The following is a 24113-nucleotide window of genomic DNA, read 5'->3' as shown; positions in this document are numbered from 1 at the left end:
GAACTGGATGGCCCAGTTATATTGCCAGAAGCCAGCATTAAGGCGTGCTGTATAATCTTTTAAGAGACTTCTTTTTCCTCATAGCTCAGCCAGATGGGCCAGTGGAGGGATGAAGGCTTTTCACAGGAAAGTTCAGCTGATCTGGGAAAAGAAGGAAGAATGACACATGACAGTTCTTCAGGTAGCTGCTACCTGGAATAATGTTCTGGCTGAAAATACTGCTTAATCAGGCTAGAAGCGAGGTACCTATCTTGATAGCAGAGATAAGGAGCATTGCACATTTTTTGTTATCGCACAGCTTTGTTACACAAAACAGAGCTCCCGCTGTCGCAATCTGGATTGTGTATTTTAAAACATTAATCAAGGATTAGTCCTTGGTGCTGATTTATGAGAAAATACCAATGACACAGAGGATTTATAACCCATGTAAATGATTCATGGAGTACATGTTTTATGAGATGGGTCCTCAGCGCATGTAAACTGGAGCATGGCCTCGATGCACACGCAGCGGTGTGTACTTCCTAGGCTGCCTTGGAAAATAAACGAGAGTCCCACTGGGATTCCTCCTGGCCCTCCTCCCACTCCCACACCTGATGAGTGGGCTCTGGGAGAGCCACCCCTCTCGGGGGGAGAAGCGGTAGCCTAGACCTGAGCTGTGGTGGTGTCTTCTGTAATACTAATGTAGTCCTGTAGAGGGAATGCTTTGGTAAGACTTCAATGAGGCTGTGTGTCGCTGTGTTATACCAGGGACCAAATTCATCCTTCGTGTCACCTGCTGAGTTCAGGAGTTAACATCAAGAGCAATTTTACCCAGTAGGTTGCTGTTTTTCTAAAATTCTTATCATGCTATAATTCGCTTTAAAATTTCATTCCCTGACTGAAGAGGGTGGAAGTGTCCATTTGATTCATTGCAAGGGATGGGCTTTGATGCTGTCTTACATGGGCATCAAAAGCTTAAGATGACATGCATATTAAAAGTGCTTTTCAGCAGCAGCTTGCAGAAGGCCCCGTGGCCAGATGTAGCAAAAGGGAATCTGTAGTGTGTTGTTTACCAACTTCTCCTATGCTTCATTTTAAATCAGCACTGGCAAATCATAATGCCTTCTGAACAACGCCGGGAAATGGGTTCACTCAAACTAAAATCACAAACCCATCAAAAATACTCTGATGTTATGTATTATTTCTGTTGATTAAAAATCTGCTTGCAACACTGAGTTTGCTATTGATCATGAAACTGTGCACTGACCTAGTCCTTTCCCTCCAAGGTATCAAAGCACTTAAAAACTTAGCTCATCCTAGCCCTTTGTTCCACTGTGCCCATAGATTATCTGGGCCATAGACACTTCCCAATACCTCCAAGCTTTGCCTCTCTGCTCTAGCACGGCTGCCTTGCCTTTCCAAGATGAAGGGATTTTCCTCTACTGCAATGCAAGGGAAGGGAGGGAAGCCTTGAAGAGAAGACGAGGGAGCAGAACAGGTGACAATGCATGGTGTCCACTCGATTCAGGTCTCATACACTCAAACCCACTGACCCCATCCTGCTCTCTTCATTGCTGATGGAGGAGTCTTTCACTGGGTACTCATCAGGACCAGACGCCATCTGGACACCCGGCAGCTTCAATGCCACCTCCAGAGCATACAGGCCTCTGAATGCCCAAGCACAGCAGGTCACCATGCTTCAACGGCCACCTGGGCACCAGAATGACAGCAAACCCCTTGTGGATGGCAGCAGGGTGGATCTGTGCCGTTAACATTTCTGAAAGCACAGACATACCCACCGAGTACTGAAAGCAAGTCTTAATCATCACAGGGACTTCCTCTGTGGATATTAATAATCTCCTCGCTTCCTCTGAGGAGCCCCCCTGTCTGCTGGGCTCAGTTTCTGCAGAAGCATCAAAAAAGCTCAAACTCTGAAAGGTTTCACCTAGAAAAAACAGCTTTCCTTGGGAAAAAATGAAGTAAACATCAGGCAGGCCCAGCAATGTGCTGCCCAGGCCAGGCACCGCCATGGCATAGCTGCACCTGTGTCTGTGGTGCCGCCGCTGGAGGCTTCTCCTCCCCTGCTGACTTCAGCCAGCGATGAACAACTGCTCTGCAGGGTCCCCCTGCTCTGGTCCCCCTTCCCCCAGCCACCGACTGGGAATCTGCTAGTCAGATCAGTGCTTGGGAGGGTCTGGGAGAAGCACTTTCCGCTTCCTGTGGGGAAGGATGTGATTAAAGCCTTGTAAATAAAAGGCTTGGCTCAGAAAATGCCTGGGTGCCTTCAAGACAAGATGCAGCGCCCCGTTACACAGGGTGATGCCTTCTGGTGGCCCAGCTCAGGGTGGTGAGAAGCAGGAGATGGGGCACAACCTGATCCCACACCATGCTGGCCATAGCCTGTCTGGGACTTGTCAGAGGGGTCCCAGACCTCAGGAGCAGTGACCTCTCAGCACAGACACCTGCTTGTTTCCATGTCCTGAGGGCTGATTCTGCTGCTGAGGTGGCAAACTCAGGAGGTGCTGACCAGCCATGGCTGGGACTGCACCTTCTGGAATGCTGCCACCAAGGTGGGCACCCAGGTCAGAGCACAGCTGGTCCGGGGTGGCCCCTATTTTACCTGCTTGGAGCGATCCCCCCTGAAGGGAGCAAACAGGCCTCGCCGTTGGCTTGCACAACATGATTCCCTCCTCTCTGGGGAACTACCCTGGTGTGGGTATGTGCTAGAGGAGAACTGTCCTCCACATCTTCATGTCTGTATGGCGTGTTACCAGGGATCCATCACCTGCAAATCCCACATGAAGTGAACTAGTGTCCATGCTCTGTCCTAAGCTCCTCTTACACTTTTGATAATAAAGAGATAAAAGCTACTCTGGGAGAAGGGCCAACAGCGCCCGTAGAGGGGATGAACTCCCCCAGGAGCAGGGAAGTCCTGCTGTTCTCCTTCAGCAGGGAACAGGCAGCTGTCTTAAGTTTGCCAAGGGTCTGTCCGCACACAGAGTCGTGCAGAAAAACATCTAAGAAACTGCAGCTTTACTGACTGAGACTTAGGAAGATAACACCAAAAGGCAGAAGTTGCAATCCTTCATCTCTCTCTGTTCTGATGTTCCCTCCATGCACAGGCCATGTGCTCTGCACCCCACGCTCTGGCATCGGATTTGATGTTTATAGTTAGAGGGTGTCTTGATTAGCTTTCCAGTGTTGTCAGAAACCTGAGGTTGCACTGTGTTAACCCTGGAGTCAAATAATTTGCCGAGGTTTCTGAGGAACACATAGCTGGTGATTCCCTGGGGCTTTTTAAGGATATTCATGCAGGACATAGCTGGCAACACCGGTGCATCTTTCATTTTTACAAGGTGATACTGGCCAAAAGCAGCCTACAGAGAGATAACATAGCCCAAGGAAAAGTGCATTAGACTAAAAGTCAGGGGATATGATGCAAGGATATGGGAAATCTGCCTACGTGTTGGCTAGGAAATCCACTTTATGAACTTTCTGTACCCTTTACTGGGTTCTGTCCGATGTGCGCAGAAGTGATGCTGGCACGCCTGATAAAGACCTCCAGGACTTACACAGATTTTTACCAAGGAATAAGCGGCATCTGCGTCTTCAGGACAGTTTCTCCCCGCACCTCTGAGGTCTGAAGGAATACTCCGGCCCCAGGAGCAGGGAGGCGGCAGGGATGCTGGAGCCGGCTCCTTCAACCTGCAGGCTCTGGCCGAGGCGGGAGGGACCCGGGGACAAAGGCGGCCGCCCCAGGGGAAGGGCGGGCAGCCGGGCAGAGCGGAGCGGGGCCGGGCCCCGGTGACAAGGCCCGTGGCGGGAGGGGGCAGCAGCGGGGATGCCCCGGGAGATCCCGCTCCGCTGCCGGCCCGAGCCGCCCGCCTGTGGCCCCGGGTCCCTCCCCGCACCGGGCGAGAGCGGGGCCGGGGCCGCTCCGGCGCCGCTTCCCCGGGGCCGCCCCGCGGGAGCGTTTTCCTGCCTGCCCAACCCCGCCCTTCCCGGGCTGGTGCTCCCTCCGCTAGTTTTTCTTTAAAAAAATGAGGAAAAAACAACAAAAAGAGGGGCAGAAAGGAGGTGTGGAAGACCCGGGGTGGGGGGGGCAGCGGCGAGCCAGCCCCGGTTGCGGCGGGCAGGGCAGGGCAGAGCATGGCAGGGCGGGGGGGGGAGGGAGCGGCCCCGTCCCTTTGTACCTGCCGTTTGAAGGCGCCAGGCGGCCCCGCATTGGCTGCGGCGGCCACGGCTCCGGTAACCCGAGCTGGCGGCAGGGCGCGGCGCGGCGCACCGGGGCCCGGCCAGCGCTTAGCTGGGCAGCCGGCGGGGGAGGGCGGCGCTCGGCTCGGCTCGGCTCGGCCCGGCCCGGCCCGGCTCGGCTCGGCTCAGCGCCCCTCCGCTCCGCCGCCAGCAGCCGGCCCTCCTTCCCCGCCGCTCGGCTCGGCTGGGGCAGGGCCGCGCCTCCCTGCCCGGCAGGAGGTGGGACCAGCCCCGGCGCTGCCGCCCGCCCCCTCCGTCCCTCCCCTCCCTCCTTCTCCCTCTCCCTCCCTCTCTCCCTCCCGAGGGCTGAGCCGTTCCGGGAAGGCGCCGGCTCCCCCACCGCTCCTCGGCAGCGCCTCACCGGCATCGGCCGCTACCGCACCGGGCTCGGCCCCACGTCGCCGCGGGGCTGCGGGCGAGCTGCGGCGGAGCGGGGCAGCGGCGGCGGGTGCGCGGGGCCCGGTCTCCCGCGGCGGAGAGCGGCGGGCGGCGGGGGGGTGGGAGGACAAGTGGACGGGAACGGGGTGGGGGGGGCGGCCGCCGCGTAGTTGTTTCGCCCCGGGGTAAGTTGGCCGATCCCCAGCGGAGGCTTCGCCTGGAGGGGGGCAGCCGCTCGGCTCCCGGCTCCCTGCCGCCCCCGGCTCCCTGGGGGGGGGGGGGGGGGGGCGCCTTTTTTTTTCCCTTCCCCCCCGCCCCAGGTTGTTTGTTTGGGGTTTGTTGGGTTTTTTTTATTATTATGATGGGGTCTGTGGGGAAGCAGATCTTCCAGTCCGGCGTTGCTCTTCTTCCTTGTCCAACGCTCTACGGAGAACTATAATATTTCTTCCCCGAGATGCTGCAGTGAATTTTAGTCCCAGGAAATCAAGCGAACAAAATAATCCGAAGAATAACCCGAACCATTTGTTACCGTGTGAGAGCACACGCTGCCTAGGCACAGATGATGGCAAAAAATTCCCTGGAAGGGTCTAAAGAAGACCTGAGCAAAATTTCGGAAGAGGAGATGCTGAGGTGGAGCAAGGAAGAGCTGGTGAAAAGACTGAGGAAAGTGGAGAATGAAAAGATGAACTTAATGGTGGAACACGGCAACTTGATGAAGGACGTGAACCGGCGGCTGCAGCTCCACCTGCACGAGATCCGCGGGCTGAAGGAGGTGAACCAGAAGTTGCAGGACGACAACCAGGAGCTGAGGGAGCTCTGCTGCTTCTTGGACGACGACCGGCAGAAAGGCAAGAAGCTGTCGAGGGAATGGCAGCGCTTCGGGAGGCACACGGCCAGCGTGATGTGGAAGGAGGTGGGCATGTACCAGCAGAAGCTGAAGGACCTGGAGGCGAGGCAGGAGACCCTCCTGCGGGAGAACGTGGAGCTGAAGGAGATGGTGCTCATGCTGGACGAGGAGCGGAGCGGGGCCGGCTCGCGGAGCTCCATCGACAGCCAGGCCAGCCTGACCAACCTCAACGGCGGCTCGGCCACCCGGGACGTGGGGGACGGGAGCAGCACCTCCAGCACGGGCAGCGCGGGCAGCCCCGACCACCACCACCACCACCACCTCCACCACCACAAGGCCGGCGACAGCAAGGCCGGGGCCATGCGGAGGTCTATGGATGACCTGTCCGCGCCCCTCCACCACCGGAGCATCCCCAACGGCCTCAACGGTGAGCCCATCCCCCCCGCCCCGCCCCGCTGGCGGCGGGTCCGGTCCCCCGGGGCAGTGGGGTGAGGGGTGCCAGGGGAGGGAGGGGAGTCCTTGCCGTCCCCACCCCTGCCCATCCTTGTTCCCCTCTTTGGACGAGCAGGGCTGGGGAGGGGCACCTGTGCGCGGAGGGGTGGGGTGGGGGTGCTCCTTGACTGTGTTGTCGATGTCTGGGGCTGCGGCTTGGAGCCTTTTTTTATCTGGAGGGCTGGTGGTTTGTGTTGGTTGGTTTGGGGTTTTCTGACAAAAAAGAGCCCGAGTTTTCAGGGTTAAGTAAACACTGATTTCTCTCTCTCTTCCTCCGCTCTCTCCCCCTTTAAATATTTTGGTTTACGTTTGGCTTGTTTGTTTGCTAGTTTGATAAGACTGATAAAGAGCCTGGATGAGATCTTGGAAGCATATGATGAAAGTGCAGGTCTGCCCCACAGAGCATCGCCTGTAAGCTCCATGGGCTCTCGGGCGGGCTGGCAGTTTTGGAGAGGTGCAGCTCGGCTTCCTCCCGATTCCCCCGCTCCGCTTCAGAAACAGGAGGTTTGTTTGTAGAGAAGAGATTGCTCTCGAAGGGACGCTGTACTCACAATTTTGTTAAGCCTAGTCATTAAAGTTAGAAACAAGCTCCACTGTGAAATCGTGCCAAGCCTCCTCTGACAGTTTGTATTCAAGCAAAGTTTCTCCTGTTGTCTAATAGTGATCAGACATTAAAATAATAATATTGGAATGTCTTTAAAATGGAGATTTTTTTTGTCTTTCGAAACCAAGAAGACCAAATGCTTGACTTCTAGAAGGAGTAGTTTGGCTAAGAGGGTTCAATAGCAGTCAAAGCAGGCAGCAATCTAATTAATTGTTGTATGTAAGACTCCTTTTAATGCTCTTAATCCTCTTTTCCAACCAGAGAAGACTATTTTCTGGTTGGGGTACCCCTTCCCCTCCTCCAAGCACAGAGATGGGGCTGGAGCCCCAGAGCTTGGCTCCAACTGGTGTCAGCAGCGGTTTTGTTTACCAGATAACCGTGCCTTCAGCTCCCAGAGCTTTTGGTGGTCGTGTTGGGACCAGAGTGTTGGTCCTTTTTCTGGTGAGTTCTGACAAGTCCTTATGCCCCAAGAGATATGAGGGCACGCAGCACTGATCAACCCATTTCTCAAGTTCATGAATTTGCCATGTGCGGTCCTGTTGTTGCAGCTGTGTGCCTCCACTCACAGCTGGAGATGTTCTGGCTGCCTCACCCAGAAGGCAGGGATTGCTGGTTTCAAGGGTGATCCAGTCACCAGATGTACAGCAAGCATCTTTAAATGTTTGTTTTCTCTCTCTCTCTCTACATCCATCACATCCATTCCCGCCCCCCCCCCCCCCCCCCCCCAAGTGAGAGTATCTGGTTTTTAAATCTGCAGATAGCTTCTGCTCCTGATGTGACTTGACTTTATTTTCATTAAAGCATTGATTACTCTGCACAGAGGCCCGGAGAGCACTTGACAGATACTGAATGTGCTGTTACTGTTTTGGGACAGAAGGGCGTTGCAGTTCTGGTTCGTGAACCTTAGACCACATCCCTTTTAGGTATCAACAGCTGACTCTAGGACAAAGCCAGTTGAATTCATTCCTGTTGACCCCGGGCTCTTGTGCATATGGGATGCCGCCATGGCCTCAGAGCTGTTCCTTAAACCCGGTGTGAGGCACTGTGGGATTCTTTGCATGGGATTCAAGTCATCCCTGTCTGCAATGAAGAGGAGTGTCGCTGCTGGCAGAGCTCAGTTCTCATTGCCATCCTCAAACGCTATGTGTGGGACGGTGCCCAGCAGCATCATTCGGAGGGGACTCGGTGTCGAGTCTCGTGTCCCACCCGATGTAGGGTAAGTGTAGGGGGGTGGTAGAGCGTCTGCACATGTATATGTTTCCATGTGTGCCTCTGCACCCTTTCCCTTGCTCCTGTATAGAAAGGAGGAGTATGGGCTCAAGCCTTTCAGATGTGACCTTAGATTTTAGTGGCTTCTGGTTTTGGAGCGTCTGTGAACGATGGTCTCTGTGGGAAGAACTGAAGCTGTGAACCTGCCTTTCTGAGGGTGGGACAGATGTGATCAGCACTTTTGAAGCTAATAATCCTTGTAAAGATGCAAACAAGCCTGATCTCTCCACTTAGGTAGTGAAGCTGTAGAATGACTTGAATAGTTGTCATTCTCAGATAGCATCGGTATTCAGCAAGGCCATTTCCCAGACTGTGCCTTTGGAAATGCCTCTCAATACATATGCAAATGCAAAGCTTATCAGGCCCCTTTTTTGACTGACAGCATGAAGTCTGGGAGGGGGCTTGCCTGAGACCGAGCGGCAATTCTGTTAAGCTTGTGACAATGTGGAAGATCCCGGCAGGTGAACGTGAAAAACAAAGGCAAGAGTCGAGCGGGTAGTGGAGCTGTCACGGAGCAGCCTTCCATGTCTCCTGGTGCCGGAGAAGAAATGCCCGATACCTGCCTTCCGTGCATGCAGCTTAGATCTCAGCCCTTTTATACTCCTTTTCCTGATGATTTTTTTTCCCCTGGGATAAAATGGAAGGGAGGAAGAGGAGAAAGTGTGGCCTTTCATTTTTAGGTTGCCAACTTCAGTCTGGTTTGCTGTTGTCTCATGTCTTTAAAACACTGGATAACTAACCGGTGGATAAAACAGAAGCTGCCCAACTGGTTCAACTAATACAACACCGAACAGCCCTCGTATACTTCCTTACAGAGGGTGGCGAGGGATCTCAGATGGATACAGGGCAGAATTTAGCATCTGTGGTGAGAACACAGCAGAAGCCTTGGACAACTGGTGGAGGCAAGGCATGGTGAGCTGTTTGCTGGAGCACTTTTGCATATGGAAAAGCTGGAAAGTCCTGTAATGTGCTGACCCTACTAGTGGTATCAGTGCGGCTTTGTGTGGTGCTTTGCTTTTCTAGGTATTAAGCGGGACTGCTTCACTTGTTTAGTGCTTTTCTAAAGGAGTCGAGTATGGTGGCAGTTAAGTGCTCCGAGGGAGGTGGCTTTTTCATGAAATCTTAGTGAGCAAAGGTGGATTAAATAGTTCTCATTTTCTCTTCATCAATCCTTTGGAAGTGAGTTGATAAACCAGGGCTTGATTTATTGGCCCCAGTGACCCACCCCAATGTGAGATGATGAACTCTTGTTTTGTAATGTGAATTTGTTATAAATGGTATGAGTTTAAAAAACAAAAAACTAAACCACCCTGCGATCCACCTTCCCTTCACTTTTCTGAAGTCTGTTTACTTTTATAAACTGGCTTTTTGGAAGCTAATACCTGCAACCTGATGATTAATTATCTGCTCATGCAAGATAAGGTAATAAGTATAACCGATAGCATGAAAACAGCTAATATTAGATCACACATGTAATCTTGCTCAGCTCTGGGTATTCTGCTGAGAGCCAAGAGGAAGTCTGCTCATTCTGAAAGTAAATGGTGTTTCCTTTCTCCATGTGCGAGCTGGGACCTGGGCTGTGGGACAGGGGCATCTCCATGCTGCATGATGGGAACTGGCCTGTTTTATCTGTGTTGGGTGGTATGCCTCAGATCCCACAAATCTACCCACAGATACAGGACAGAAATCGAGGCACAGTTGCTGTGTTGTGCTTGTGAGTGCTTTGGCTTTCCTTTGCATGCACGGCAGAAGTCTCTGTGTGCATATGTAGTCTTGCTGCCCGTCCAGCTTTAGGCAGCCACAGAATAAAGTTTCTGGAAAAAAACGAATTAAAAAAAAAAAAAGACAGCCACATTGGGTGATATTAACATGATATAGGGGAAGGAAAAAACCTTCAGGTACCACAGGATATGTCCCTGGACTGTGAGGTATGTGGGAACATTGGGAGGAGTGACTCGAAGCTCCCTGAGGCCAGCGCAACAGCTTCCACTGCTTTTAGCCTTATCTAGATCTGACTGGGACAACTGTTTATCCATCTGCAAGCCTGGAGGCATACAAACTCACTAGCTGTTGATGTGCCTGGGACAAAATCCTGTGCATGCAGGCAAAGCTTTTGGGCTTTATTTTTTTTTTTCCCCCTATCAACTGAATGTTGTTGTTAGAACTTCACCTTCCACTGAAGCTGTTTGCTCTGGGTTCCCAAAATGGGCATCTGCTTTATTCCAGTTAGGTAAAATGTTAATGCATTTCTTCATCAGTGTGAACAGTTGTTTTGTTTTTGTTTTTTTGTTAACTATTAAAAGCATCGACGCTTAAAAAGTAATCAGAGAGGCCCAGAAGAAAGCTGTGGATATGCCAGATAGTCTGTAGTAGCAGAGATGTTAATGTATGGCCTCTTGCTATTGTCTGCTCCAACGGAAGAAGAATGGTCTCTCTGGGTGAGGGGGTGGGAAGATCTCTGCTTCTATTGATTCCCACTTGTAAATGTCCACATATTTACCTAGAGGGTACGATATATTACAGTTAAAATGGTGGCAAAGAGAAATGACTGTTCCCTGTGGATTGGTATTGATCGGACATGCAGCTACCCTGTACTTATTTCTCCTCTTCTTCACACACCCTTTAGGCCAAAGTCCTTTGTTTTTATTAGCATATTTATAATCAATATACATATTATTTACTATGACATATTAATAAGGCCTTTGAGGTGGGAAGATGCAGGGGCAGAAGCAAAGGGTAAGGTTCATCCCATTTAATTTATCTCCAATATAGACTTTAACATCTGCATCCCCTTGGGCTTCCTTTATTGGCCCTGCGGAGAAAGGCAGTTTGGTGTCATGATTTATGTCAACTATGTCTGCTTTAGAGGGAGAAGAGTTGTAAGCTAATCGAGCTCTTTCTCTCTGCTGATGGGAAGGCAGCCTGGATGGCTAGTTCATGTGCAACCATCTAAAGTCAGATCAGACCTATTTGAGGTGTTGTGGTGACCATTGTCCACTCTTCAGTGCAGCTGTGTTAGCACTGTTGAAAGAGAGGAAATTGCCTTTCTCAGTAGCAGTCAGATGTCACCCCTCCCAATCCCCACACCACCTGGGCACGGCAGCCTGGCTCAGAGAAAGCCCTGTTCTCTGCAATGGAGAACTCTCAGGGCTCAGTGGACCCTGCCATACTTAAGCAGAGGTTCAGCTACTTGATCGATTAATATCTTTCTTATATCAAGACCATCCTCTGAACATTAGTTTAATTTTTCTCTTTTTGATACTGTGGTATTTAACCTGTTGATATTTTTGGTGCTATAGGTTACTACATATAGGTTCCTTGTGATTAAGCCAGGAAACCTGCCCTGGGCTGAAACACTAGATGTACGACCTCTGTAGAAGCGCCTGTTTCCATCTCTTCTGTAAGTTCAATGAGTTCTGCTAATAGGCTTATCAATGCTGAGGTCTCGGGCACTAACGGTGCAGCTTCAGTTTCTTGTAGCCAGTAGTCATTGGCCAATTGTCCAAGGGGCTTCAGTGGAGTGTTCCACTTGAGGCATCTTTGTTGTTGCCCGCTCCTGCCTTCTTGCTGGGGAACTGCCTGTGTGCCAGCCTGCTAGGCTCCCGAACGTCCAAGTAGCTGGTGTCCCTGAAAACAAGGCTCAAGACATTTAAACTAAGTACTAAAATTGAGTCATATCTGGAAATATATTTTCCGTAGTAGTGCACTGAAATTTGTTTTCCTCTTTCAATTTTCTATAGAGATATCTTATTCTCAGCTGTCCTGTTGAAGGAAAAAAATTTGTATTGATTAAAAGGCAATTTTCTATGGGCCTTTGATGGAATTACCCACTTACACTTGTCAAAAGCAATCAAAATAAGGGGAATAAACTGTGTTGGTTACATGTAAATGATTTGGTCCTCTGGAGGCATTTCATCAAATAAAGCTGAGGATCGAATTAAATAGTGATCTAATTAAGTGGCAGACATGGGAACCCAAAATGCAGCCTTGGCAGGTGTTACACTTGGTGTACGCGTGGAGATGAGGGGCATGAATGAACACTAACAGATATGTTGCATCTGAAAGCTCGAGGGTTAACTCTTTTGAGGGGACAAGTCTGACCACATCCATGCAACCTGTGTGATACTGGAGGCCCACCCTGGGAGGCACTGGGCTTCTTATCTGCCCCAGCATGGCTGTGGCCTTGCTTGCATCTCACACATCTCACACAGGCATATCCATGGCAGGTTCTGCTGTATCTTTCTGTATTGGGGCTGCCCTTTGGAGATGCTCTGGGAGCACAAGGATGGACAATGCCTGATCTCACTGGTAGGAAATGGAGGTGAGGTGCTTAAACTGGCAAAAATGCCTGTTATACATCTGAAGGTATGGAGTGAGGCAAATGAAGAAATTTATAAGCCCATACACTTAAAATACTTGGCCCCAGGAAGGCTGAAGTCCTTTCCACGCTCACAATCAGGCCTTAATGCATCCCACTGCAAAACGCACGATGTTCCTCTTGTGGAAGAGGAAAAGTTTGGGGCCTGCACATCCAGTTTTCCTGCGAATTAGCAGTGACTGGCTGGGTTTGCTTCTGCATTCTGTATTTTTAACGTGACTTTTTGTCTGCCAGCCAGAATTCATCCTGCCCTGTCGCCAAATGTCATCATCCCCTTGTGGTTAACTTGCTGCAATTCATGAAACACTTGGCTGCCATAAATAGTTATGTGCAGAGGTTCTTCTGCAAGCGGAGCGGGCAAAAATTCACAGGCAGCGCTGCTAGGCACTCACACACTAACATGTCCACCAAGAGAAAGTTGACCCACTTCTGCAAATAGATAACTACTGGCAGAAAAAGTAACACTGTCTCAGAGAATCTGTCTTTCCCTTGCCTACTGAATTGTGAAGCAAAAAGCGAGCCAGATCCATCTTCTGAATTAACAGCAATGTGAGCACAGTACTCCCCATTGAAACCAGAGTGTGTAAATCAGCCCTTGATCTGAGGAGGGCTTTAAATGGCCACAATTCATTTGTGATTTTTTTTTTTTTTTTTTTCAAAATAACAAGCGCTTTTGTTTGTGAATGAGGTGTGTGGAGTTCAGGACTCAGCTGCTCTTAGGCATTAGGAAACGTTTATCACCATGGCAATTGAAGGCTGCTGTACAGGTTATTTTGAACACTTTTCTTGTGATTCATGTCTGGGCTGAGACCATTTATGCCAGGTTACTTCGGACCCGTGCATTCAGGCATATGTATACTCTTCCCTCCCTTAATTTGTTTCTTGCCTTAGTATTTGCCCCTCTCAGGAAGCCCATTGCTTGTACTGACTTCTTACCTCTCTGAGCAATGGTGGTGCCAAATGTTCACCTTGCTCAGGAACTCTCCTCCTGCAAAGGGTCTTTGTGAACGATAGTCCTTATGAAGTAGATTACAGGTTATTTATCACTTAGATTTAAGGCTGGGACACTCCAAAGCACTGTGTTAAGTGCAGTCAGTATTGCTGCCGTGTCACCTGGCTTAGCAAGTGGCTGTAGATCCTCCACTTCAGGGAACTTGCAGTGAGATTGAAGCGATCCTAAATCTGATGTGAAGTATCTCATCGTCTGCGTGGGCTTCTCCTACAGGCTCACAGGACAGGATGGTCTCCTGTTTGCCTGGGGTGGGTGTAGTGGGAGAGGGCTGTGGTGTCTGTAGCAGAGGGAGCACTGACGGCAAGTGCTGGGCTAATGGCATCAGGGCTTTGGCCAGCTGTAAGCTGCAGTCACGGGGGTGACACGCTAGCTGTCTTGTGTGGTTGTGTCAACCCCAGCTTGCTGGCAGAATTAGTTCAATCAAAGCTGGAGTGCTCTGAAAAGCCCGTCAGATGTTGCTTCGTCCCCCAGCTCTGCGCAGTGATGCTTGGGACTGGAGGCTGCTGCCTTTCCCCTATTTCATCCCCCAACTCCTCTGTTGCTGGGGCTTCATTTGCGTGCCAGGGAGTCAGCGGCATCTGAATGTTTGTGGAAGATGGAGTATGTAGTGTGTAGAGCAAATGTATGGAGCAGGGCTCAGGCTGGGACACAAGAGGAGATATTTTGCTGCTGGTTCAAACAGTCTCCAGGGCAGTAGGATGCTTCAGGGTTGCCTATGCCCGGGGGGCTGGCAGCTGTGTCTGACCCTTCCTGGCACAACAAAACGAGGTGACACGGTACTGAGAACCCTGCTTGAGTGTGGTTGGGGAGAGCTGTGGAGTGGGTGCTGCTCTGTCCTCCTGCTGCAGAAGACCTGTGGAGAGAAAAGGAGCAGGCAAAAGGACCGCTCACAGTAGAGCAACAAAACCAAACCATTATTCAGAAAAGAAGAAAAAGTAAGCGTTACAGCATTTCCAGTCCCCAAAGCTTAATATTTCTATGGAAACCAGTGCAGCAGGAGTCTTGCTGTCAGTCTCTGATATAGTGGGGTTGACTAGATTTAAAAAATGTTTGTCCTTCCCCACATCTTCCATCCTGGATCATCTGAAGACAGGTTGCCGAGTATCACAAATACAAGGTTAAAACCTGCATTCCTGGTTTCTGACTCTCCATTAAGTGCTAAGCAGTCTCTGGAGGGTTGGCATCCATCTTTCATCTGCAGTTTTTTACTTGCTAAGGTACATTTCATTCACTCTATGACACTTATTGATAATGCCTTGTCCTATAAATGCCACTCCTGTGACACTGTGCTCCCTGAAGGATGGCTGTGACTTTGTATCAGGCCGTGGACTGTTCAGTGGTGTGGTACATCTCAGTGCCCAGTGAAGTTACTACGAGCATGCTATTCAACTTGAATGGAGTTAAGACTTTGACTCTTTACACTTGCTTTAGTCTTTTGTTCAGGGGAGATCCATAATATCTTTTAATCTCCAACAATGGACATAATCTGGCCAATTTAGATTATAGTCCACTTGATTTTTGTGTAGTCAGAGGACTACCCCTGGTTATATACATGCAGCTATTTACTGTTGTCATGATGATGTTTTCACTGGTTTCCCCTCATTTTTGGTTTTGGTAGGATCTACTAGAAATGGCTCTAGGACAACCTACATAGAAGTCCACTGTTTTATGCCAGACTAGCATTGTCAGTTGCTAGCAAAGTTATCAGTAATAAAAAATAACTCATTTTGGTTGATACTGAATCTTTTTCAGTTCCTAACAGAGGTGTTAAGAAAATCTTATTTTTATGTACAATCTTAAAGCAGTTTTGTGATGTACAGTATTCTTTTGTCTTCCTGGTTTCCTTTTCTTATCTCTCTTACTAGGGTTTGCAGTCTCATATTTATATATTTCCCAGCAGCTGAATATAACTTTGATCTATGCTTTGGATCTGCGGAGCTTTTAATCCCTTTTCAGTGAGTTAAAAGCTTGTTTGCTGTTGAATGTGATATGTAGTTATAGGTTATATGATCTTCACGAGTGGCTCATGCATTGCACAAAGATGGCATATTGTGAAAAACTCTGATAAAATGTCCCCTTGTTCGTTTTCCTGATTGCAACTCAAACCCAGCATGGGAGTGAGTCAATCGTTTGCTCCTGTGCAGACTGCTGATATGCCTGTCCTTCGCTGTTATATATACCTATATACTCCCTTGCTTTATTTCAATTATTCATTAATTTCTTTGTGATGTTTATTTTTGAGGCTACAAACCAGTTGAGAATTTCAGCCAGTGCAGCAGGCTTTCTGTCTTCCAATTCTGCTACCATTCGCGGTGTTTTCCCTTTTCATCCTCTTTTTACTCCTCTTAAAAGATGGGGATCAGTTTTTAAAGCCTGCGCGTTTATTCCTCTTTGATGTCTTGAAACATGATAATGTATGCCTTGTTTGTGGAGATCTTCTTTTCTGGAGTGGCTGCAGGTTCCACCTCAGGAAAAATAATGATTTCTGCAGCTCTCAGTCCTCCAGGCCATGTTGATGTAGGTGTATGACTGTATTCAACCGTCTTCTGAAAGTTGTTCTTTTTGAGGTTTTGGTGTAGCTATTTGCTTTCTGGGTTCTGAGCAGTTTATTTGGAAGTCTCCCATGTTTGTCTTCTGGCCTCTTGTAAAAATAGGTCCTTTTTTAAGAGGTTTCAGGTGTAAGCTTTAAAATAACAAAAAAAGTATGGATGGTTTTGCAACTTAAAGCACTGGATTGGGATGCAGATTTGGTGTCCTTTCTCACTGTGACATGCCTTTCTGACGTACTTAGGTAAATGATGTGATCTGTGATTCTTTTTATACAACCAGGATAATATATTTCCTTTGTCTTCTCCAAGTTTCTTGTGGTTCACTGGGTCATTTATAACATGCTTGTAAAGTGCTCAACAGAATTAGACCCTTACCTCAGATGGGGCCTCTAACCATTGCTATGATACCAGTGATAACAAACAACACGGGTTTTGAGTTATAGTGAGCTAGCAAGGAAGGAGCAGCCTTTATAGTAACTCCAGACATTTCTAATTCCCAGTTTTGGAGTTGCTTCAAATCCTGTTTCAACTTTACCGGGATAAAAGCACTTTACATGTTGGAGTGCTTCTTTCTGCATTGTATATACTTCTTGGGACTGCTGGATGATGAAGTATGGACAGTCTCCAGCCAACTGTGAAAAATACAAATTTGTCAAATAGTAATTCTCCTAAATGAGAAGACAAGGAACAAGATAAGATTAAGAGCAGTGTTTGCCTCTCCACGGCCAGAGACAAGTGCAGAAAGATGCTGCTGCTGTCACAGCAACAGGTACCTCGGTATCTTTCAGAGAGTGGAGACAGCATTTGTTGTTATTTCATCTCAACCCATCTTAGTTGCCCAGCTGAGTATCATATTATATATGTGTATTTAAAATGCTGTTTATCTGACAGCCTAGTGCACTTTTGGCTGAGGTGAAGAACCACAACTGTGAAGCAGATGGGTCCTTGTTGTCACGTTGCTGCCCATGTCACCGCGAAGCAGCGGTGTCTTTGCTGTAGTTGCTGAAGACACCTTTCCTCTTTCCAATTAAATTCTTACCTGATCCCTTGATTGCTCTATTTCTGGCAGTGATAATTTGGTAACTCCTAACAAGCCCTGACTGAAAAGTCATCAAAGTCAGTTTTGGGTGTGAACCCAATGTTTCTTAACCACCTTGGGTTTTTATTCCCATTTGCGTAGTGAAATTTGTAGGGAGGATCTATTTGTCAGCATATCACCGAATCGTTAGGAGGGTGACAAGACCGAAGTAACTCTTCCTAGCCAATTATGTATGAAAGGTTGTCAGTATGAGTAGTATGGGAAGTTAAAAGCCTTAATTTTCATTTGGAATTGAAACCCTAATGACTTTTCACTCCCACAGCTCATAAAGACCTTGTTTCAGCTTCAAGTTGACCAAGAAAAAGGGGAGGGGGGAGGCTCTTTTATTGCAGACTTTTTTTGTGCAGGATTTTTATGAAAAAGCAGATTTATGAGTCACTGTTCTTTGTATAAAAGATAATTACTGGAGTACGAACCTCAGAAAAGTGACATTTTATGACTTTGCCGCTAGCCACACAGTGCGAGCTTTTGCTTTTTCTCTTTTCAATTAGTTAAGTTAAACAACATCTTGGTTTGAAAGGACTAATTATATTCCTGTTTGTTGTTTGCCTTATACACTAAATGTTTTCTATATGTAAAGCTAAGCAGCAGGGAGGGGAAGAGAAAGGATCACCCTAAATAAATGCTATTTAATTATTTAAAATGACGGGTGTAGATCCTGTGGGGTTAAGTGGATTGCTGTATTCAGTCACATCCATCACTTGCATCGTAGTAAGGAAGAGAAAGTGGATCACGCAAATCCTTTTGTTAACCCTAGGAGCATAATTAAGTTCCTCTGGAAATTTGTTCTTTAAAAACACATTCCGCTAAACAGCACTGTTGTTTAATCCATGCTTAAATGTAAAGCTATGTGTTTATCCACTTCTGTGTGTTTTGCTGAAGTTTTTTTTCTATAAGTAAAGGGAGCATTTCATAATGCAGTAGCATCTGCTGCCTAACACAAGTGAGAACTGAGGGTTGGTGTGTACATAGACGTGGCGTGTGCAGGTCACAGTCCTGCTTTGTTTCTGCAGCAGCAGGTCAAGAGTTTGCACAATGGCATGCGATCCGAAGCATCTCTGTTTTTGGAGATCCACCTGAGATACCTGAAGGGCATCTTCTGTTCAAAGGACAGGTGCTCAGCATTTTCAGAGTATTAAGTATTCTGAATGTGATTCAGACTTTGCTCTTGGAAGTATCTGGGGTGACTAGCTAATTTTCTTGGCCATGTACTTGGCTGTGTACTTGAGAAAGCGTTGCTGCAGAGCTGGGAATGCCCTCCGTCCATGAACAGTGTAGGTCCAACAAGCTTTCTGATCCCACAGCTGTGGAGGCAAGTCTGCTCGAAGTCCTGCAAGGTGAGGAATGGATCCCGTAAACAGCAGCTGATGCAGCTGTGGGAGAGGCCCCTATGTTTCCTTTCAGCCTGTATAACATCTTGGCCAGGCTGGCCCGGGAAGGTTTCTGATGGAAAATCTGCTGTCCTGTCCTTTCATTCTGCCTTATTTGGATAAAAATTAGAGGACTTTCCTTTTTTTATTTTTTTTTTTTATTTGGCAGTTCAAAGTGAAGCAAATGCAATGTTTTTGGGAAAGACTTGAATCTGGCCCTGTAGAAGGAATGTTATCTAAAGGGTAAAACTCCCTGACTGTGTTATGTTTAAGCATGGCAGTATTTGAATTTGACCTTTTATTTTTAAATGAGAGATTTCATATCTGGATTTAAACCAAAACCATATCAAACACAAAGGGACAGGGTTGTTCTGTTGAAAACAACATCTGTAGAGCTGGAGGGAAGGGCTGGGAAGTGTGGAGTGTGTGGCCTGGCATGGGGAGCTGTGGAGGTGCCGACCTCCTGGACCTGCTGCAGGAGGGTAGAAAGTAAGAGGGTAGTTCAGGGGAGAACTTCTGTGAAGCTCGGATGAAGCTCTCAAGCAGCCCTTGTGCTGAGGTGGGAGAGAGATGTCCTCATGGTGGGTAAGGAGTGGGCAGCAAGACTAGCCTGCCTAGCTCAGGATGGAGTTGGAGACCACTGCAAAGGGGTGTAGCAGCAGCCTGAAGGAGATGAAATAAATTAGTCCAAAGATGTGGTTTGGGAGCTAGCTATTATTTTTAACAGACAATTTCATTGAACTGGATTGAACTCCCTCCAGCATAGCATTGATGATGATGCCTGGAGCTATAAAGATTGTATTTTGATCAGCAAGTCAAAAGCAAGTCTACCACTAGTTATGAATACATTTTCAGAACTGCAAGCAAAGGAGATCCCAGAATAATAATGGGCAGGAAAAGTTGCCTGAAGGAACCAGTTTCCTCGATAAATGCTGGAGGAGGTGTAGACCTGAACTTTGCACTCCTTCCCATCTCAGCTTTTTAAAAAGGTGCAAACAGATCTAGTACCTGAGTTTTGAACCTCTTGAAATCCTGAGTAGATATAATGCAAGACGGCAGGAAAACCAATAATGGTGGAGTTTTGAAAATACAAATGGTTCAGTTGTAGATGTGTGGGATAAATGAGGAAAAAAAGTGCATGTGTGTCCTGTGCTGTATATTGTTGACCCAGTTGGTTATTCAATGATGAAGTCTGATCTGTATGTTTCAAATGACAGATCTGGGTTCTGTAGTGCTTATGATTAGATTAAGACATTGTAGTAAACCTTAATGGTGCATGAAAAGCTACTGCTGGATTTTCAGTAATACGTAGTTTGCTGCCTTAGAACAGCATGGATAATACTTTATGGTTGTATAACTCCTTCCAGACAAGGAGTCTAGGAGTGCTTTATAAACACTAATGAGTTTGGCCTCATAACATATTTATAAGCCTGAGAAGTAGCATTATTCCCCTTTTTTATGGTTTGGATGTTGACTAGCCGAAGTATGCAAAGAGCAGGCAACAGAGCTTTCATCTTCCAAACCTTAGTCCTGGGCCTTATCTGCAGGACTTGGTAGGCTTTCTAAGTGTGTCTGAGGCATGCTCAGAAATTTACTGCAGATTCAATCCAGCAAAAGGGTTGTTTTTTTGCAAACCTCTGGGTGTCCTTTGTAAAGCAAAAGGCATTGTAATTAGACGGTAATTTCTTGCTCGCCTTTTCGTTCTACAGCAACAGAGAGTGAAGCTAATCCTCTACTGGAATGAAATCACTTTGGGCATTATGAATATTGTTTCCTTGACCAGAACAAAGCTAATGTGAATGAAAACTCCCGTTTTCTTTACATGGGAGTTGCAGGTGGGTAAGGAATGTGAGGTCAGCCAGGATTGAGAGCAGATAATTGTCTGTGTCAAAGGGCAGTGAGGGTGATGCCTGTGAAAGACGCCTTGCAAAGTAGGTGGGATCAGGCACTGGGATGGGCACACTCAGATTTTTCTCTAGCAGCTTCTTCAAATGTTCATCCGAGAATGTCTTCATTATTTGTACAGATTTATATAGCAGGATGTTCTGCAACATGAACATTGTGTGGATTGTAGATAAATTTTACAAATATTTTGTGTGTGAATTCAGTGTTTGGTGACAACTGCCAGAAAGACGGTTCTACAGGGTTAAGTACCTCTTTAGCTGTAGGATAAACATACGCAAGCAGACATTTCACATACTGCTTTCCACTCCTAACCTGAAAAGCTGCTTCCAGATCTCAGTGCTTTTTCATGGACTAGAGACCAGTGAGGATCCCAATAAGGAGTCTGTAAAGTTCTAGATGTGGAGGTGGTGATCTTCATGATGTGGCCATGCATCTGCTAGCAGAGGTGGTTGTTAGAATGAACAGCATTTGTATTCTGAGATCACAGAATCATAGAATAGTTTGGGTTGGAAGGGACCTCTAAAGGTCATCTAGTCCAACCCTGCTTCAATAAGCAGGGGCATCTTCAACTAGACCAGGCTGCTCAGAACCCTGTCCAATCTGGCCTTGAATGTTTCCAGGGACGGGGCATCTACCACCTCTCTGGGCGACCTGTTCTAGTGTTTCACCACCCTCATTATAAAAAATTTCTTCCTTGTATCTAGTCTGAATCTACTCTCTTTTAGTTTAAAACCATTACCCCTTGTCCTATTGCAACAGGCCCTGCTAAAAAGTCTGTCCTCATCTTTCTTATAAGCCCCCTTTAAGTACCGAAAGACTGCAATATGTCTCCCTGGAGCCTTCTCATTTCCAGGCTGAACAAGCCTAACTATTTCAGCCTTTCCTCACAGGAGAGGTGTTCCATCCCTCTGATAATTTTTGTGACCCTCCTCTGGACCCCCTCCAACATGTTCATGTCTTTCTTGTCCTGGGACCTCCAGAGCTGGACACAGCACTCCAGGTGGGGTCTCATGAGAGCTGAGTAGAGGGGGAGAATCCCCTCCCTCGACCTGCTGGCCACACTCCTTTTGATGCAGCCCAGGATACAGTTGGCTTTCCGGGCTGTGAGCACACATTGCTGGCTCATGTCCAGCTTTTCATCCACAAATATTCCCTCTTGGCCCAAGGTGGTCAAGCCAGGAGACTAAGGGGCTCCTGAAGCTGTTTTTCGAGCTCCAAGTTGGGTGGAATGGTGACTGTAGTGGAAGTTCAGTGGTGAGGATTGGAAACAGGAGAACATACCTGTATTTTCTACACTGTTTTTATTAGAAGAGTCTTGGGGAATTTCCTAGGAAAGTTTACATGTGGTTGATTATTATTTTGTTGGCACGATGGAAACTGTAATAATAAGCTAGTTGGCACTTGAAAAAAGGTACAGATTTTCTTTTTTTCAGAGGCAACTGCTTTGTTTACTCTTTGTCTTGCCACATGTAGATCAGACTTGTCTCGGGTTTTGAGATGTTAGAAGGCCGTTTTTTGAGGCTTTTTGCATCCAGTTAGCTGAGCGTGAGTTTGGTTCGTGGTCTTCTGCTATGTGGTTTATGACCATGTGAACATGAAAAGTGTTGTTTGATTTCTAGCAAATTGATGCTAAACATATGAATAGCAGCTGGGGTCATAAGCAGAAGGAAGAAAAAATTTGAAGTGTGCAGTAATGGATGTTACCCAAATCATTTTGGGAAGACAGTATCTGGGACATCAGTGTTCCCTTCTACCATGACATCCACAGACCAAGAGGTATGAGAGCTGTACTACGCTGTGTGTTCTGGCACTGAAATTGTGTTCAGTGTATTGCTGCACTTCAGATGTGCTTCTCACTGAATTAAGTGGCATTAAAGCAACTGGCTGCTTCATATGACTGGTCTGTGTTTTTAGTCTGATTCTGGTATATTAAATGCTATATTGGCACCTTTTTCCTTATCTGGCTACTTCTGAAATGCAACATAGCCTTAGCTCTTCAGTGCAGAACAAAAGCTTTCTGAAATGCTGTTTGCTCATGGCTACAAATAGCAAACTTCAGGTGATTAACAAGAGTTTTTGGCAAGTCGTGCAGATACACAGGGTATTTCAGTATGTGACATGGCATCCTTGCAGAGCCAGGAGCTGGAGAATCCTATAGAGAGGCTCTTAGTTGACTGTTCAGTGCTTAATCTTTCTAATACAGCCCATAATGTGTAGTGAAAGATCTAGGTAATACAAGAAAACAGTTATTTATCTGGGATTAGCCTACATAAAACATTTACATTGAACAGAAACTAGGCCAGAATACTATTCTTTTGTAAATGGTGATGAATTGCAACCTGATCCAAAGTCTTTTGAAGTCAAAAGAGCCTTTGTAGTTCCTTCAGTGAATGGACTTTGGACCCTGGATTTTGGCTTAGTGGACCCTTTGGACCCCTGGACTTTGGCTTAGTACTACAGTCTATGTGTAATCAGTGTTCTTATTGCAAAGAGGAAGGTCTTAGTTTAAAAAGAAAAAAAAAAAATCAACTTCAGACCCCCCAAGCAAACATACCAAATAAGCAGAGTGCAATTAATATCATATTTGTAACAAACTCTGAGGTTGGCTAGGTATCAATGCCTCCTTATGAAGAATAGCCTGCCTTGCCTGCTTTTCTGAATCCCTGCTTTGCTAGTGGTGCACAAGGTTTTCCTGATGATTTATTATGGTAGGAGCTACACACTAATCCTTGGTAAATAGATTTATACATGTGACACTACTGAATGGGAGATTTATACTGGCTGTGCTTATTATCATATGATATTTCACCGAAAGCAATTACATATCTGCTTCTACTCTTTAAAGGCTAGAAAGGTTTCACAATATTACTATCTTCTCTGCTCAGCAGAGCCTCACAAAGAGGCACTTTCCAACGTGATGGATGAGGTTTGCAGGTGGCATTGTCTCTGGTAGGCCTGGTTGTATGAAGGAAGCTGAGTTTTGGCTGTTAGCAAGACTTGTAGTACTGTTATGCTGCAGGTCTTTTAGAAGTTGAGCTTAACCTTGTCAGCTGCCTGAGCTCTTGCAGAGTTCTGCAATGCAGAACTGACTTGGTCTTACAGGCTGTTAGTTGGGAAGATCCTTGTAACTCCTACAGGTCTTAGAGGACATGTAGCTCTTTCCACTCAAATTTAGTGTAACATATTTGTTACACCAGCAGAAGATCAGAATAGAGTATTTTCTCTGATATTAGGAGAATAATTTAGATTTTTATTAGCTGGTATTTTTCACCTAGTTTCTTTGGCACAGATTCTACTATTTACTGCTGCTTTCTGCTACATTTTTAATCAGAAAATGTTCTCATTAAAATAATTTCTTTCTCCCTTTGGAAATCAATATGATGTAAAATCTTTTTAAAACAATTAAAGCAATGGGATCTACTAGGTATTTTACTTAGTATAGATATTTTGGGAGACACCCTGGCTGCACTGAAGTCTGTGGCAAAACTTCCCTTGGCTTTGGAAGGACTAGGATTTCCCTTCTTATTTTCTGTTTGCCTGTAACTTTTCATTCCTGGCTAGTACATATTACATCTTTAATGATTTCATTTCAATGTGGCATTCAGAAACTGTGACTGTTTTTGTCCACGGTCAAGCCCTGTGTGGCTGCACCCTTGTGCTCTGAGACCTCATTCATAAACATCCCTCCAAACACGTCTCTTTATCCCATGTCCAGGGATGCGAGAGAATCCCAAACAATAGCGAGGCTGAGACAAAAGCAGCCATTGTGGAGGGGACGCTGGGGTGGGAGCGCGGAGGGGCCCGGGAGCCTCGGCGAGCTGGGACCATTGTGCCCATAATTGGATTTCTGCTGGTGGTGGCCAGCCGGTGGGAGCGGGACCTGCCGGGGCAGGCATGCCCACTGCAATAAACCTGGCAATGATTGGAGGAGGCGGATGACCTTTAAAGCTTGTGTTGTTGAGTGAGACCTAATACAG

General features: G+C 47.1%; 1 protein-coding gene across 1 annotated transcript in view; it reads left to right on the top strand.

Moving 5' to 3' along the window:
* The first annotated feature begins 4788 nt into the window (after positions 1–4788).
* CCDC85C (coiled-coil domain containing 85C) overlaps positions 4789–24113 on the top strand; it is a 114513-nt gene continuing 95188 nt past the window's right edge. Inside the window, exon 1 of the mRNA XM_074868762.1 lies at positions 4789–5885. Coding sequence (XP_074724863.1) covers positions 5171–5885 — 715 coding nt within the window. The 5' untranslated portion in view covers positions 4789–5170. The remainder of the gene's footprint in view (positions 5886–24113) is intronic.

The sequence above is a fragment of the Strix uralensis genome, chromosome 4 (genome assembly GCF_047716275.1).
Source record: "Strix uralensis isolate ZFMK-TIS-50842 chromosome 4, bStrUra1, whole genome shotgun sequence".
NCBI classification, from domain to species: Eukaryota; Metazoa; Chordata; class Aves; order Strigiformes; family Strigidae; genus Strix; species Strix uralensis.
This window is presented reverse-complemented; position numbering and strand designations above follow the sequence as displayed.